This window comes from Drosophila subobscura, chromosome A, assembly GCF_008121235.1.
Source record: "Drosophila subobscura isolate 14011-0131.10 chromosome A, UCBerk_Dsub_1.0, whole genome shotgun sequence".
In the NCBI taxonomy this organism is placed as follows: domain Eukaryota; kingdom Metazoa; phylum Arthropoda; class Insecta; order Diptera; family Drosophilidae; genus Drosophila; species Drosophila subobscura.
In genome coordinates, this window is record NC_048530.1 from 2495123 (window position 1) to 2509976 (window position 14854).

Genomic DNA, 14854 nt, shown 5'->3' on the forward strand with positions numbered 1-14854 from the left:
AGGCTGAAAAGCCAAAAAGCCGCACAAGTTTCAATATAATATTGTTGTGTGTGTTTCTTCTTCGAAATGCTCTCCTCCCTCGCAGTTAATAGCATTTTAAGTACAGCACATGAACACACAGAGGGTGGGTGTCGGGACATAGATTTGGGCAGCAGAACGTTGAGAATGTTCCATGCAAAAGGCAGGGAAAAGGGCAATCCAAGATCTTTTTTAAATAGCCATATCAAATCGCCAATCGAACTTGAAAGTTAATTTCAATTGAAATTAAAAGCACATTATTGTGCCGAAAGGAGAGGTAAGGAGAGAGTGGTGATGGTTGAATGCGATATAGAAAATTGGGCCTACTTTAACCTTGAATATCAAGCGGATATTCTTGGTGAAAATTAGTTCCGAATTTCAGTTGGCTCTGGTTTCTTATACATAATATCTAAATTCATTTCCCTTTTGGGAGCCGTGGCCATGGCCAGGACAAATCCCAGTTCAAATGCCAATTAGACTGCATTTCCCTGGGAAATCTGCGACTACAAGCGCCAACCGCATAACAATGGAAATTTTTGTTCTGCATATCCTGCATGTTTTTTTTTCTCTATTTTTTGTTTCTTTCAGCATTTTTGGTGCCCGTTTTTATTTCAGCTTTGCTCCCATCTGTTTTTATTCGTGCCATGAAAAATGTATAAAGTTTTCAACTGCTTTAAGGGCGACATGCAGGCCTAAGGACACACGCACCACAGCATATGGGCGTGGCTGATCGGTGGGTGGGCCATAGAACGATGGGTTTTTGTGGGGAGGGGGGACAGGATTTGCTGGTTGCTGTGTGAAAAAACTGTTTCGAATCCTCGTTCGTTTTCCGAGCTGCTTTGCATTTTTCGTGGCTTGGGGGGCTTAGAGGAGGCTCCACCGTACCACTGCCACAGCGACGGCTCCGCAAAAGTGTTTCTGTATAGAGGGTTGGGTATGGCGGGTAGGCTGGTTGTTGGCTACCCCTAATGCCACACACATGAGTTTTGTCATTCAATTTTGACACACGGTGCGTGGGACGCCCATCACTCCAGGGCACGGGTGCACAGAGTTCCCCTCAAGTTAGATTTTAGATTTCAGATTTTCCATTTTCTTGTCCCCCACCCACCAGATATCCATCCAGATAACCCACTCATGCCTGCTCCTCCCCCCTTTGACGGACGGCTCTCTCGCTCATTCTCTCATCAATATGCAAAAAGGCAACTTGGACGCAGAGCAAAAGCAGGGCAAAAAGGGCTAGCGGCAGCGACGTCGGTCAAGGGAGAGTGTCAGTGTGGCAAAATGGGAGTATGGGAATGTGTGGCCTCTTCCGCTCATCCGCCCACTTCCGGTAGCCAGTCGTGCGTCAAAAGCAATGCAAAGTTTTTGCGGCTAAAAAAAGAAATCAAAATAAAAAAAATCACACCGAAAGAGTGGAGTGAAATGGGAAAAGAATGAAAAGAAAATTATTATGGAAATGTCAACGTGAAAGTTTTGCACAAATGCACGGGAGGATTCCGTCCGCTTAGCGCCGTGCTCTGTACATCAGAAGACACAATCCACTGCCCCGAAAATCCCCAACGAATTCTGGAATCTCTGAGTCGCATATGCTACCCAGGACACCCACACACACTTGTGCATACATATATGTACATATATACCAAGCACAAAAAACACAATTGAATTTCATGTTTGACATGGCCCCTCCCCGCCACAACAATCCCACCGCCCCACGCACTAGCCACCTAGACGAAAGGAAAAAGAGTTTTTCCTCTTGTTTTGCAGCATCGCGATTTATGCGGGAAATTTTAATGCGATTTCCATTGGCTTCGCAAGAGAATCGGGTTTTGGGAATCCGAGCTCTGATGAGAAGGGGCTTGGGGAACACAGCGAGTGGGTGTGGCTGAGAGCGATATTTGCATAAGAATTAATTAGAGAACCGCACGCGCGACTGGAAACGCCCACCAGGCGGGCGATTTAAAGCGCGCCACACGAGAAATTATTGAAAAGCGAATCCTTTAGCACAACAAACGAGTCTTCTCCAGAAGCTTTCTTATATTTTTTATTTTTTTATTTTTCTGTTTGTGCAGAGTGTCCTTCAGTGGGGCAAAGGCAAAGTATGAGAGAGAGGGAGAGACAGGCGGCCCTGTTGACTCTGGCGACACCTTTTCTCCTTTGTGCATAATTCAATTTGCGGCACTTGACAGCATCAAAAGGTTGACATAATTCGCTTTTTACCCCAAACCCGCTGCCATGGCTCTGCCACCCCTTTTCCTTTTTTTATTTATTTTTGGTGTTGTTGGGGCATCAAGCGTCAGTGATTGTGTGCGCGACTTTAAGCGCGTCGTTGCCAACAAGCAGAGCGTTTTTAACAGCTCGCTTTCAATTTGTGACACCTTAATGGGCAACTGAACACGGACAACGGACAAAGGGCATTGGGGCAAAGGGGCAAACACGGAGTCCCAGAGACCCGTCGTAGTCACTGCACCCGGAATCGGTTTCGGTCGATTCTTAATTACAAGTACAGTTAATATTATACTTCTCTTTCTCCCTTCTCCTTTACCCTTTCGCGTTCTCTTTAATGTAATTCAACGATGAGAAAACTGAAAATTGCTCTCAATTAACTTGTTAGTGGGTTGTTGTCCCCCAGAAAAAAACCCTCCACGAAAAAGAGGACGAAAGAAGAGAAAAGAAAAGGTTGAATCCATTAGGTGACTTCTTCATCTCATGGGAACCCCTGGCCAAAAACTGTCAGGCGGCAAAACTTTTCTTCCAACGCTAGAAAAGGGACAATTTTTTATGAAAAAAAAAACATGAGAACCCATTAGGAATGACCACACCGTAGACACAACACAAGCGAACAGAAGTGAAAGCCTAACAACGAAGTTTTCGATACCCTTAAAAAAGGATTAAACTTACACCAAGTTATTGCATCGGGATTGTATCAACTTCCATTTAACTTTGGCTTCGACGCTTTTGGTACCTGCACGCGATGTATGTACCTGCACTTCAATTCTCTTTTGGGCTAACCTTCGCGTCGGACCGCGGCCCGCTGCCTGCTCGGCTTTGTCTGTTCAGCAATGCATTGGGCAGCCTGAGTGTGTCCCGGAATCGTTGTCAGTCTTTGGAGGGACGCAAGACTTGCAATTTGTTATTGTATCCGCACACGGTCGGCATGAAGCCCAGAGAATAAAACCCCAACGTCCACCCATTGCCTACAAAAAACGACGCTTGAGCAGCTTTTTGCAATATAATTGCTAAGTCATTTTATTATATTAGACGAAATTTAACAGCCATCGACTAAGGAGCAAATAATCCCGGCAGCCAATGGATCAGTGATGGTCATGCAGCTCACTGTGAAAGATTTGCCGCAGGCGCAGCCGAGTTCCTGCATGGAGCCAGAAAAGACCAGCACCTCCACCTTCTTCGACTTGGCCTTCTTCTCAATTTCGGCCTTCATTCCGACGTTGGTGTCGTCGGCGATGATCACCAGTTTGGCCATCCCCTTGCGCATAGCCTTCAGGGTCTCGTTGAAGCCCACGAAGTACTCTCCAGAATTGGTCACCTCAGCTAGACGTGCGTTGAAAATATCCATCTTGATTGTAATTTGTCGTAGTTGTCGACTGCCAAGAGGGGAATCAATATTAGTTAATGCACAAGATTATGATATTTTTTGCACTTCTACGAACCTCTTTGAATTGTTTTTCTTTTGACGAAATATATAAATTTGATGCGTTTGCTCTTGCTCCGATCCGAACAGTATAGTTACTTCTGCTAGAATAAAGTTCTGGCAATGAATTACTCAATAAGTAAAGTCTAAGTGAAAATCAACGCCTGCTTGTTCGTTAAATGGTTCCAGTTTAAGTTGGGAACACTGTTGGTTCTTTGTTATTTAATAAATTTAAATGCAATGCCATGAAAAAATATTTAATGTAAATTACGGCCGAGCTCAAATCAGCGAAAATAGTGAGACCAAATATACATACATGCATGTATACGGCTACACTGTTTGTTTTACATAAAAGGTTGAAGGGTTATTAATCGGTATTACAAACGGAAAATTGTTCCCATCTTGCGTTGCTAAAATCTTTAAAATAATGAAAATACCCATTGGCACAGCTAGAGAAATATAAAATAAACATACTGTGAGAGAGGTGGGGGGAGAGAGAGGGAGGAGGAGGCGTGTGGGTAAAAACAAATAATTAAACTCGAACTTTTTCAACCCACATAAACAGACAGAGAGACAGACAGAAAGAGAGACAGGCAGACAAACAGACATCCAGAGAGCGAGAGACAGACAGACAATACAAATATTAACAAAGGGAAAATGCACAAAATTTATTTTACTTGTCATTAAAAGAATGCCACGCCCCCACCGCAGGAGCACTGGTAGCAGCAGCACCAGCAGCAGCAGCTTCAGTAGCAACCCTTTTTTGCAGGACTAAAATTAATTAAATAAATTAGAAGTTTGCCCAGAAATAAATTGAAATGGAACGCTTTGGCAGTGCAGGCAGGCAGCACCAGTCAGCAGTCGGAGTAGTCAAGAAGCCGCTTTCCAAGCGGTGTAATTAACTTGAAAGACGACAAGGAACCAGAGAATCCCCACCCCCCCTTAGAGTGGCACTGCCATTCGCATTTACAAAGCGGAAGCGGATGGAGTGGTTGGTCGGAGGAGGAGGAGGAGCAGTAGTAGTTGCAAAAGAGTGGGGGGGGTGACAGGTCATGGCTTGGCATCGGTCACAAGTGATTGCCCTTTGTCAGAAGGCACTTGAGTAGCGGCGGCAGGCGCCAGCTTTGTCGTTGCAACGTGGGTAAGGGAACACCACAGAAGCGGAAGAAGCGAATGACAAGCAGCACGACATCCATTAAAGCAAAAGGCAATCTATTTGTATGCGGCCGAATCACAGGCGACAAATGTGTCGCTACGGCAGTGTCTGAAGAATCACAGAACAATAAGAAGGCCCTCTTCCCTAGGAAATATATACATATCTAGCAGGGATATCCCTTTGAGACAAAAATCTTAATAGTTTTCTTGTGATTTTTAGACGAATATAAATATTTATAAATATTCTCTTGATACGCCATTTATGTGCACCACTTTTGACATTTTGGTCGCCTGTTTCTACGCTTAGATGACTCACCCATTGGGTACCCAATCTCCGCCAGCCGTTTGTGTCATTTGGCCATCATTTGGCTCCTCCTTCAGCTGCTGCTGCCAGTGCACTTTGTGTCAATGTTATGCACATCAGCCGGTGCAGCCGGGCAAAGAGATGGCACACCATCAATGGCAGTCACTCGTCAGTCAGTGTCTTCGCCATCCGACATTCTCTTAGACTCTCAGAGTCAGAGTCAGAGTCAGCCTAGAGAGGAGCTCTGCCCTGCTCTGATCTGCTCTGGCATACGCTACTTAGCCCACAAAATTGCCGACTCTGGCATTTTCCGTGTGCGTGTCTCTGACTCTGCTCCTCAATCCGCCTGCTCTGTTCTGCTCCTGGGGCTTCCACTGGCAGGCAAACCTTCGTTTGCAACCAGTTGTTTGCATTGCAGCGGCAGATGCTGTCAATAATAAATTTCCGCTTGAGCCGCAGCAGATTGGGTGCTGGAAGATGAAACGAACCCAGTTGGCTCCACTGGCGGCACGTAGCCAAGTCTGATGAGATGCTGGGGGGTGCAGAGTGGCAGAGTGGTGGCAGGAAGGAAGCACATAAGCGCATTGCGCCCGAGACAAGACGGCTGAGGCGAAGAAGGACCGAGAGCAGAGGGGAATCTGAGAGGAAGTACAAGTAGATTGCAGCACGGCACTAAAAAGATGACATAAAGATAGAGGCGGGCGGGTGCTGAAATTGAATAGGGGTAACGAAGCACAGAGGGAGAGAGAGTGGAAAAGCGGGGAGCGACTGCATCTGGCTTGGTGGGTGGGTGAGTGTCAGAAGGATGCAGGCATTCAAACGATGCGATGCGCTGTCGCCAGATAAAGTATACGACCGATTGCCCGTTTCTGCTAGACGAAGCTCTGCAAAAAGGAAGAGTCGAAGGCGTTCAACGACACCAGGATGGGATGCAAATGGGAAATGGCTTTGCCAAGATCCAGCAGAAAGCGCATACGAAAGCGACAGAGGGGAGGAACAGAGGCAGAGACAAAAAAAGAACTCAGCAGGCGACACGTTGATAAATTTATTGAAATTCTATTGAAACGAAACGATTTGACTGCGGCTCCCAAGAACCAGGGACTAGGGACCAGAACAGACTTGGGAACCAGCACCATGGACCAGCAAAAGACACACAAATCGCTGATAAATTGGAAAATGAGGGAAAACAAAAGGACAAAAAAAAAGTCTCGTAGTAAATTGCAAATAAATTGCAGCTTTTCGTAAGGAAAAGCCATCACATGCTCACCATCGACTCCGCCAGAAACTCCTCCCCTGTTTTCCCTACTGGCAATTAAACTTTGGCCATTGCATAAATTTGATCAGGTTCCTCCGTTCCATTTCGTTCCATTTAGGGGTATATTTTATGAATATTGTATGGTACATACATATGTATATATCAAATCTCGGGGAAACTTTGCGCTTAATTTTTAATTTTCTTTCATTTGGCCTTTGACCTGGCCAGGCCAGCGCTGGACAAGCGATGCTCAATTTACCTTGGGGCCCCCGCGGCACACGCTTCACTGGGTTCCTCAAAGGAGGCAAAAGAAACTCTCGAGTCCGTACACCCCACCCCCCACTGTTTCTTTGGGCATACTTAAGGGCAAGCCCAAAGGAGAAGAGGCAAAGAGGAGAGGAAACAGATAAGTAAAGAAAAAAATATAACAGAGTAACAGGAGACTGAGAAAAGGCCAAATTTAATTTGTGTTCAGTGGCTGTGGCATCTTTTGGCCTGCTCCGGCTCCTCCTCAATTTCCTTCTCCGTCTCCGGCTCATGCGTCCTGCATCCTGCATCCCTTGGTTGCTGGTTTGCTCTGTTGTGCCATGAAGAAATTGCTACCCAATTACGTAATAAAATCTGACTGAAGTTTCTACTCTTATTATTTAATTTTTGCTTTATCTCCCGCTGCCTCCACCTCCTGCTCTCCAGCCACCCCTGCCCTGCCCTGCCCCACCCTGTCTGAAACGGCACACAAATTGTTCAAGGGGATTTGCCGGGCGAATAAAAGTTGAGCAAATGGCGGAAGCACGACGACGACAACGACGTCGACGAGGCCGTTTGGCGCTTATTAAGAAATAATGCTGTAAAAACAAAACGCAATGGCGTCAAATCAACTTTGTTTTCTTACCATCAGCAACATTAAATGGAATCAAATAATAAAAAAAAAAAGGAAAATGCTCACAAATATGTAACACACACACAAAGAAAAAAAGACGGACACAGAGGCCAGTCGTGACGCATCTCTGGAGATCATTCATCAGGCAGAGGAATAATTACAAAGCGCAAAGAGCAAACAGTTTCGCTTTAGCAAAAGCCTTCGAGAAATTAAAGCTTTAAGAAATAAAGAACTGTTAAAACAGCCGTCAAAATATTTGTCGTCATTTTATTCTATTGATTATTTGGTTGAAGACGCTAACATTTGGTTAACAGCCATCGACCAAGGAGCAAATAATCCCGGCAGCCAATGGATCAGTGATGGTCATGCAGCTCACTGTGAAAGATTTGCCGCAGGCGCGGCCGAGTTCCAGCATGGTGCCAGCAAAGACCAGGACCTGCACCATCTTCGATTTTGCCTGCTTCTCGATGTCGGCCTTCATTCCGACGTTGGTGTCGTCGGCGATGATCACCAGTTTGGCCATCCCCTTGCGCATAGCCTTCAGGGTCTCGTTGAAGCCCACGAAGTACTCCCCAGAATTGGTCACCTCAGCTAGACGTGCGTTGAAAATATCCATCTTGATTGTAATTTGTCGTAGTTGTCGACTGCCAAAAGGGGAATCAATATTAGTTAATGCACAAGATTATGGTATTTTTTGCACTTCTACGAACCTAATTGAATTCCTTTTGCTTCTGACGAAATATATAAATTTGCTGATCCGAACAATGTAGTAACTTCTGATAAACTAAATTTTGAGAAGTTAATTACTCAATGAGTAAAGTATACGGAAATATCAACGCCTGCTTGTACTTAAATTGTTTCCCGATTAGTTTTTTTTAGTGTTGGCTAACAAATATTTAGTGTAAACAAGTCGACGGCAGTGTTGCCTAGAAATCCATTGCTGGTGTTTGATTAAGTTTAAATAAATCATCTGCGCGGGCAAGGCAATTCTGCCATCTGACTGCTAAGCAAGCAATAATAAGATATAAGTAAATGAATTGTGGCTGGGGAAACGTTGGAAAAGCAGAAAAAAGCCAAGGCATGACTGAGGGAGAGCAGGGTGCTGGGCATTATGTCGAGCGTAATAAGTGCCCTGTGGTGCAGCTTATGAACAATGCGAATGGAATCTTCGAGCCCTTGCCTCACCCACACATAATATTCATATATGTATGTGCGAGTATGTCTGTGTTTTTTTTTGGTGTTTTGAAATTTAAGGATATTTTATGTGTTGAACCGCCATTGGCTTTGCTCCGCAAGCAGACAACACAGGTGTGCTGCCGCTCCATGAGTGAATTTGCGGTTGGCAATTTATGAATCGACGAATTAAATTATGTGCGCAGTACATACATTAGAATAACAAAAACAGGAAGAGGCGAAGTCGTAGGCGACAGGAAGCGACAGGGAAAGCGGTAAAAGTACCCGCCTAGAAACAAAATGAAGCGTGAAACGAGTCGAGACATAGATAAAAAATTGAATGGACTAAGACTACCGGTAGGCGTTATCATGGGGAGATTGTGAGATTAAGGAGCGACAAAACTGAACAGTACAGAATTCATTCGAATTCTCCAAATATTTTAGCAGTTTTTAACTGACTTCCTGCACGTCCATACATATATTTATTCACTTAGCTGATGAACATACCTAAAAGGGATCATTAGCGTCCAAAGCGAGCCTCACACCTAAGCCCATAATTTTTACGCCATTCTGCGAACTCCTTTCCAGACATTTTCCCCATGTCCATTTCATTTCTCATTACACAAAAAGGGAAGAGCAAACGCAAATAAAATAAAACATACAAACAGCTAAAGTCACTTTTCCATAGCGTGGACGACGCTTTGTATACACTTCCATAAGGTTTAGCTTATTGCAATTTATTTGCAAAAATGTTTGAAATAATATGATAAGAAATAATTATCGTTTAGCTGAAAACTTGCCATAGTTCTAATAAATGTGCAAACGCTTAACTTTTTCTGTGTGACAAAGTTTTTATTAAAATGGGAAATACCCTCAAATGGTAGGGTGCACATCTATAAGTATTCAAAATGATATTCGCTTTGCTTCCTCGCTTTCTGCAATGCCCAATCAATGTGCAATCTTCTCTTCCTCGCTCTCGCTCTCCCTCTTTTATCTCTGACTGCTGTGTATATATGTGTGTGTGAAAGGGCAATAATCATAAAAAACCGTCAAACGCTTTGTTTTTTTGTTCTTGAGAATTGAGGCAATAATGCCGAAACGAAGGAGCCGGCTGGAGGAGGAGCAGAAGGAGAAATGTTGGAGGGAAGGAAGAAGGAAGGCAAACTCTGTCTTTGGCTTGCGATTATTTTGCCATTACTTTCCATTATTTTACTTTACTTCAATGACTGTTTACATTAGACACACGCACACAGAGGCACACTCATACACGTACACATAGACTCACACAGCAGCATGCTGCAGCAGTAGGAGAACGAGGCACAGCAGATAAGTGTTGCATACTTTTGAGCGCGTGAGCTGCTTATTTCGGTCTTTTCGTTTTTTCCTTTTGTTTGCTCTGCCTCAGAGAGAAGTTGTGTGTGTGTTTGTGTGTGAGAGAGAGTATTTATCCGTGCATCTGTGTGGAGCACCACTTCACTTTGGTTATTGAGCAGCAGCAGCAACGGCAGCAGCAATCATCCTGAGAAAGAAAAACTTTTGATACTTTGATTTCCTAATACATTTTCCCTTTCTTGGATTTTTGGATTTTTCTCTTCCCTTGAAAAATGCTGTAACTGTAACTGTAACTGTGTATCTGTGTTCTTTCTGTTTGCAGGCGGAAATCTGGAGTGTATTCATAGCGATTCTGCGTAAGAGCGTCCGCAATCTGCAGGCCTGCACAGATGTTGGCCTTATCGAGCATGTCCTCGTCCGGCTGCAGCGCTCCGAAACGGTTGTGGCAGGTAAGTGATGCACACACTCACATACACATGTACACATATCCCTGCTCAGCCATACAGCAGAAGTTCTCTCGTTGTTGTGGGGAAGTCTTTTTCAAGAGTTTTGTTGATGGTTTAACAATGGGCGAACGAGAGTTTTCCTTCTTCTTTTTGCACTCATATTTCAGGTACACTTTTAAGTAGCCAGTGGTCTACAGATGGCATTTCTTCGGCTCATTTTCTTACCCTTTCACCCTCTGGAAACATATGTATGTATCCAGAGACATATTGTAGGCGGGGTCTACAGTTAGCTTTGACCCCCGATCTGGCTTTGCTTCTCGATTAATTTCACGCTTGTCAGCAGCACTGACACGCCCAGTCCACAGTCCCCACCAAACACTAAGCACAAGGAGAACACACAGTGGGGGATGGGCACCCTGAGAGAGTTACGAGATACGACTAGAGAGAGAGAGAGACACACAGAAAGGGAGTGGGAGTATGGGGTAAAACAAGCAGCTCGGCAAATTTGCTGTTCATTAGCGAGCCACGGATACCACACACTCAACACACACACACACACACCCGTCCCGCTTTCTCTCTACTCCAACAATCTTGGCTTTTCCTACCCCCACCCCATAATCCTCCTGCTACCCCGCAACATTCTGCTCTTGCTTCTCTGCCTTGAGGCATGTGCGTGCCTTTGGCTTTGATTTTGATTTTATTAAGTCAATGACACATCTGCGGTCTCCCAGAGCTACCACCCAACCAACACACCCACGAACCCTCTCTCTCTCCCTCTCTCTATATCTCTCTCACTTCGTGGCAGCTGCTGGCCCCAAGCCCCCTGGTTCATGCGGCATTTAACGAACTGTAACTGCTGTCAATTTGCAGTCGCTGACTTTTGAGCTTCATGTGCGGAGTAGACACGACAGATAGAGAGACAGACAGAGAGACAAAGTTGGAGCTGGGGTATGCCACAAACAAAGACATAATTTCATACATATGAGATGTCTGTCTGTCTATCCTCCTCTCTATCCATCTCTCTCCCACTCTGCCACGCCCTCACCTGACAAATGCCAAAACGTGACACTTGCCAAGAAATTAGATAAGTTAAAAGTTCGTTCGTTCGTCTCTGTCCCTGTCCCTGTCTCTGTCTCGGTCTCGGTCTCTGTGTCAGTCTCGGCCGAAAGTTGAACTTAGAGCTAAACTTTTACAAGTGTGGTTTTCCATCCACGATATGTGTGGGGGAGAAGAAGAGCAGGAAAGGGGATACAGAGAACGAAGAGAAGAGAAAGGAGAGACAGAGAATGATGAGCAGAAAAAGGAACAGCAGAGAAAGGAGAAACAGCAATTAATCCTCAGATTTCCACTCCAATCCAAAACAACAAAAAATGGGAGGGTGAAAATATGCATTAAAACTACAAACTGTGTTGTCTAATTGAAAAGTATTCTTTTGTGAAATCAAGTCCGTCGTTAACAGAATTGAAATATTGCCAAAACTTTTCTGTGAAATTTCTTTGGTACCAGGCGAAATTCTCGATGTTTTGCAATTATTTTTAATTGCCTTGAACCATTATTAGGGGGCTAACAAAGAGCAATCAGGCTTATCCATGAGTTAATTTAATTTTGACTTTTTTTCAACACTTGAAATGGTTAAAATGTGTTTGATAGTTCATCTGATAGATCTGTTGGTTGGTATTACATATCCATACACGCATATGAATGTACCCTCTTCAAAGAGTATCCCTAAATATGACGATAAGTAAAATTGTTGCACTTAGCGCTCTGTGTTTAGCTCGGCTCCGAGTTGACAATGTTCACACCCATTTATGGCTTGGATGCTGCTCCCCAATGATGGCTTTGATGATGGCGGGGGGACGGAGAATGGGGTGATGGCAGCAGTAAAAACTTTGGCATGCCAAAAGAAAATGTAATTAAATGCTGATGAAGCGATGCTGCTGGCTGCCAGACACTGCTGGAACCTCAACTGGGGAGCAACTGGGGCGACATTGTCGTCTTGGGAATGTCGCCTCGGGGCCCACGGCGGCACGGAGCCATGGAGCAAAGCAGCAGCTTCAAGGAGAGTGTGGAGTTCGGTTCAGTTCGGTTCGGGTCCAGTTCGTAAGCCCCTAAAGGTACTACTACCTCCCTATAGCCCCACAGGCTGTCTGTGGCTTCATGTTACTCAATTTCTTAATTTACGCAACCCGAAACGTGTTTATGGAGTGTGAGTGGGTGGGTGAGTGTGCGGGTGTTCGGGTGCGTGGGTGTGGCAACTTCTTGGCGGCAAAACCACGGGGCCAGGGGGCCATGGAGGCGAGGGCAACAGTCCAAGCATTAAAACGGCCCGAGCGTCCCATTTCAATTAGTGTGCATTACAAATGAAGTTTGGGAATAGCGCCGCAGAGGCAGTGGCAGTGGCAGAGGTTTTGGCAGCGGCAGAGATGGAGCCGGGCCCCGAGGGCGTGTTGCAAAGTTGGCAAAGTGTTCGTGGAACTGCGTTGGTGGCGGTGGCAGTGAAGCTCTGTAGGTGAACCACCGTCGAAGTGTGGGGCAGGCGGGGAGTGCGCTCTGTGGCAATCAGCTTGAACTCAGAATTAATAACTATTTGGCCAAGCTTTTCGGCCAAAGTTGATTGAAAATGCAGCAGGGGAAGACTTAAACTTTGGCAACATCATCATCATCATCATCCGAATCCTCATCATCTTTCCCGTGGTGGCTGATGGAAGACAAAGATGGATGATGCTGCTTCCATTCCTTCTGTTCGTAATTTGTGTGGCAGCAGAGCAGGAACGTTCTCTGAGCCTTTTAAGAATTCCAAACCATAAATGAACTTGCAGTTTTCTAACTATCCATCCACCGATGTACATTCCCTTCGCTGGCTTTTATTTGGCATAAGAAAGCCATTTCTTGACTGTTTCTTGACAATGCCAGGGATCCACGGCAGCAGCAGCAGCAACGCCTCTTGTCAGTCTCTAAGAGCATGTCCTTGTCGCTGTGCCTGGCTGTATGTGCAACTGACATGGACATCGGCTGAGTTACATCCAGGTGGCGGGGCGACACTCTTCGCGCACTCGCATCACGCGTTGCAAGAAGAAGGCCTGGCTTGGCAGGGAACTCGCAGTGCACTCTTGGAAGCAGGTTTCCTTTTCTGCTCAGTGCACAGAGAGAGAGTTCTGTCGCTGCCCCAGCCAGCGTATGTAGCATCGCCGACTGCAGCATCCCGGCCATATCCATATCCATTAGGAGTTTGCCGTCAGCCGGAAACGGCCGCCATAATGGCAGCCACAACCCCACACCATCACATATGTACATTTATGTACCTAGCATTAATTCTCGTCTCCTCCTTCTCTTTTTGCAGATCTGCTCATCGAGATGCTGGGCGTATTGGCCAGCTATAGCATAACGGTCAAGGAGCTGAAGCTGCTCTTTGGTACGATGAAGGCAACGAATGGCAAGTGGCCGCGGCACTCGGCCAAATTGTTGAATGTCCTGCGCCAAATGCCGCACCGCAACGGGCCCGATGTGTTCTTTAGCTTTCCGGGCCGCAAGGGATCGGTGAGTACAAAAACAAAACAACAACTAAACCAAAAACATTCGAAAATCTATATATTTATGACGGTATTGAAAACAATGGATTGAAATTATTCGTTGGCATCCGCCAACAAGCGCAGCATATCCTGCGAGACCTTCACGTCGGTAATGACCACTGTGCCCACATTGAAGTACTTGCCAATGGCATTGCCCAGATCAAAGTTGTTGCCGCTGAAGCAAATCACTTGCGTCTTGGTCTCGGCGGCGTATTTCTCCATCTCTGACTGCATTTGGTCCGGTATGTTTTTGGCCAGGATCACCAGCTTGGCACCGCCACCACGCAGAGTCTTCAGCGCCTCCTTGTACCCGATGACGTACTTTCCCTCCTCCAGTGCCACCTCCAGGCAGGCAGACATGTAATTCATTGTTGCTGACTCTGTAAACCAAAACAAAAGAGAAAGATAACAATTTACGAATCTGCACAAACTGTTAACCATTTTCTTTCCACACTTACTCAAACCTTTTTCTCTTCGAAGCGAAATTAAAATTACAGTCGTACTTTAGACGTGTTACAAAATTACTGAGAAATGCCAATGCATAGACAGAAAAAGCGATTGACAAGTGTTGAACAACGTTCAAGTGTTGGCAAACGTAGGTTCCAGGTTACAGTTGGTTTTGTGTCAAAAGTAGAGAGGTAAAAAAATGCCTTATGGAATACAGCTGGTGGGGGCTAGGAATCGATACACATATTCGTATTCGAATGATGTCCCCAGGGCACACTGGGCGGGACGGGGCGGTGCGGTGCCACGCGTGGGGGCTTTTATTTTATTGCTTGGCACTTAAAACGAATTCGAAATGTGGAAATGTTCCCGGGGTTCGGTTTTTTTCTATTGTATTCCATTCCATTCTACTCCTCTAACGGACAGCTAATGGGTGAGTGTCCAGGGACACGGACACAGACTCTATCGATGTGTCCATCTGCCCATAAACACATAAAAAATGCCATAAAGTGAATTGGAAGTCAAATTCGAGAACGAACGAAACATCAGAGGAGCAAAACAGAGCGGCGGAGCAATACCAATCGCAATTGTCGCACAAAATGTTCAATAAGCAGGGGAGAAACCATCAT

The 14854-nt window shown here is 45.4% G+C and overlaps 2 protein-coding genes across 23 annotated transcripts in view; one reads left to right on the forward strand and one right to left on the reverse strand.

The window, feature by feature from the left end:
* Positions 1-14854, forward strand: part of LOC117900589 (neurobeachin) — a 185220-nt gene that overhangs the window by 140837 nt on the left and 29529 nt on the right. For all 22 annotated transcript variants that reach the window (XM_034811052.1, XM_034811123.1, XM_034811131.1 and 19 more), the window contains exons 3-4: positions 10089-10215; positions 13553-13749. In XM_034811052.1, the coding sequence (XP_034666943.1) occupies positions 10089-10215; positions 13553-13749 (324 nt within the window). The remainder of the gene's footprint in view (positions 1-10088; positions 10216-13552; positions 13750-14854) is intronic.
* On the reverse strand, positions 13830-14302 carry LOC117900753 (60S ribosomal protein L30-like). Its single transcript, XM_034811236.1, has 2 exons — positions 14240-14302; positions 13830-14161 (listed from the first exon to the last, which is right to left on the reverse strand). The coding sequence occupies exon 2, from the start codon at positions 14148-14150 to the stop codon at positions 13836-13838; it is 315 nt and encodes a 104-aa protein (XP_034667127.1). The 5' UTR covers positions 14151-14161; positions 14240-14302; the 3' UTR covers positions 13830-13835.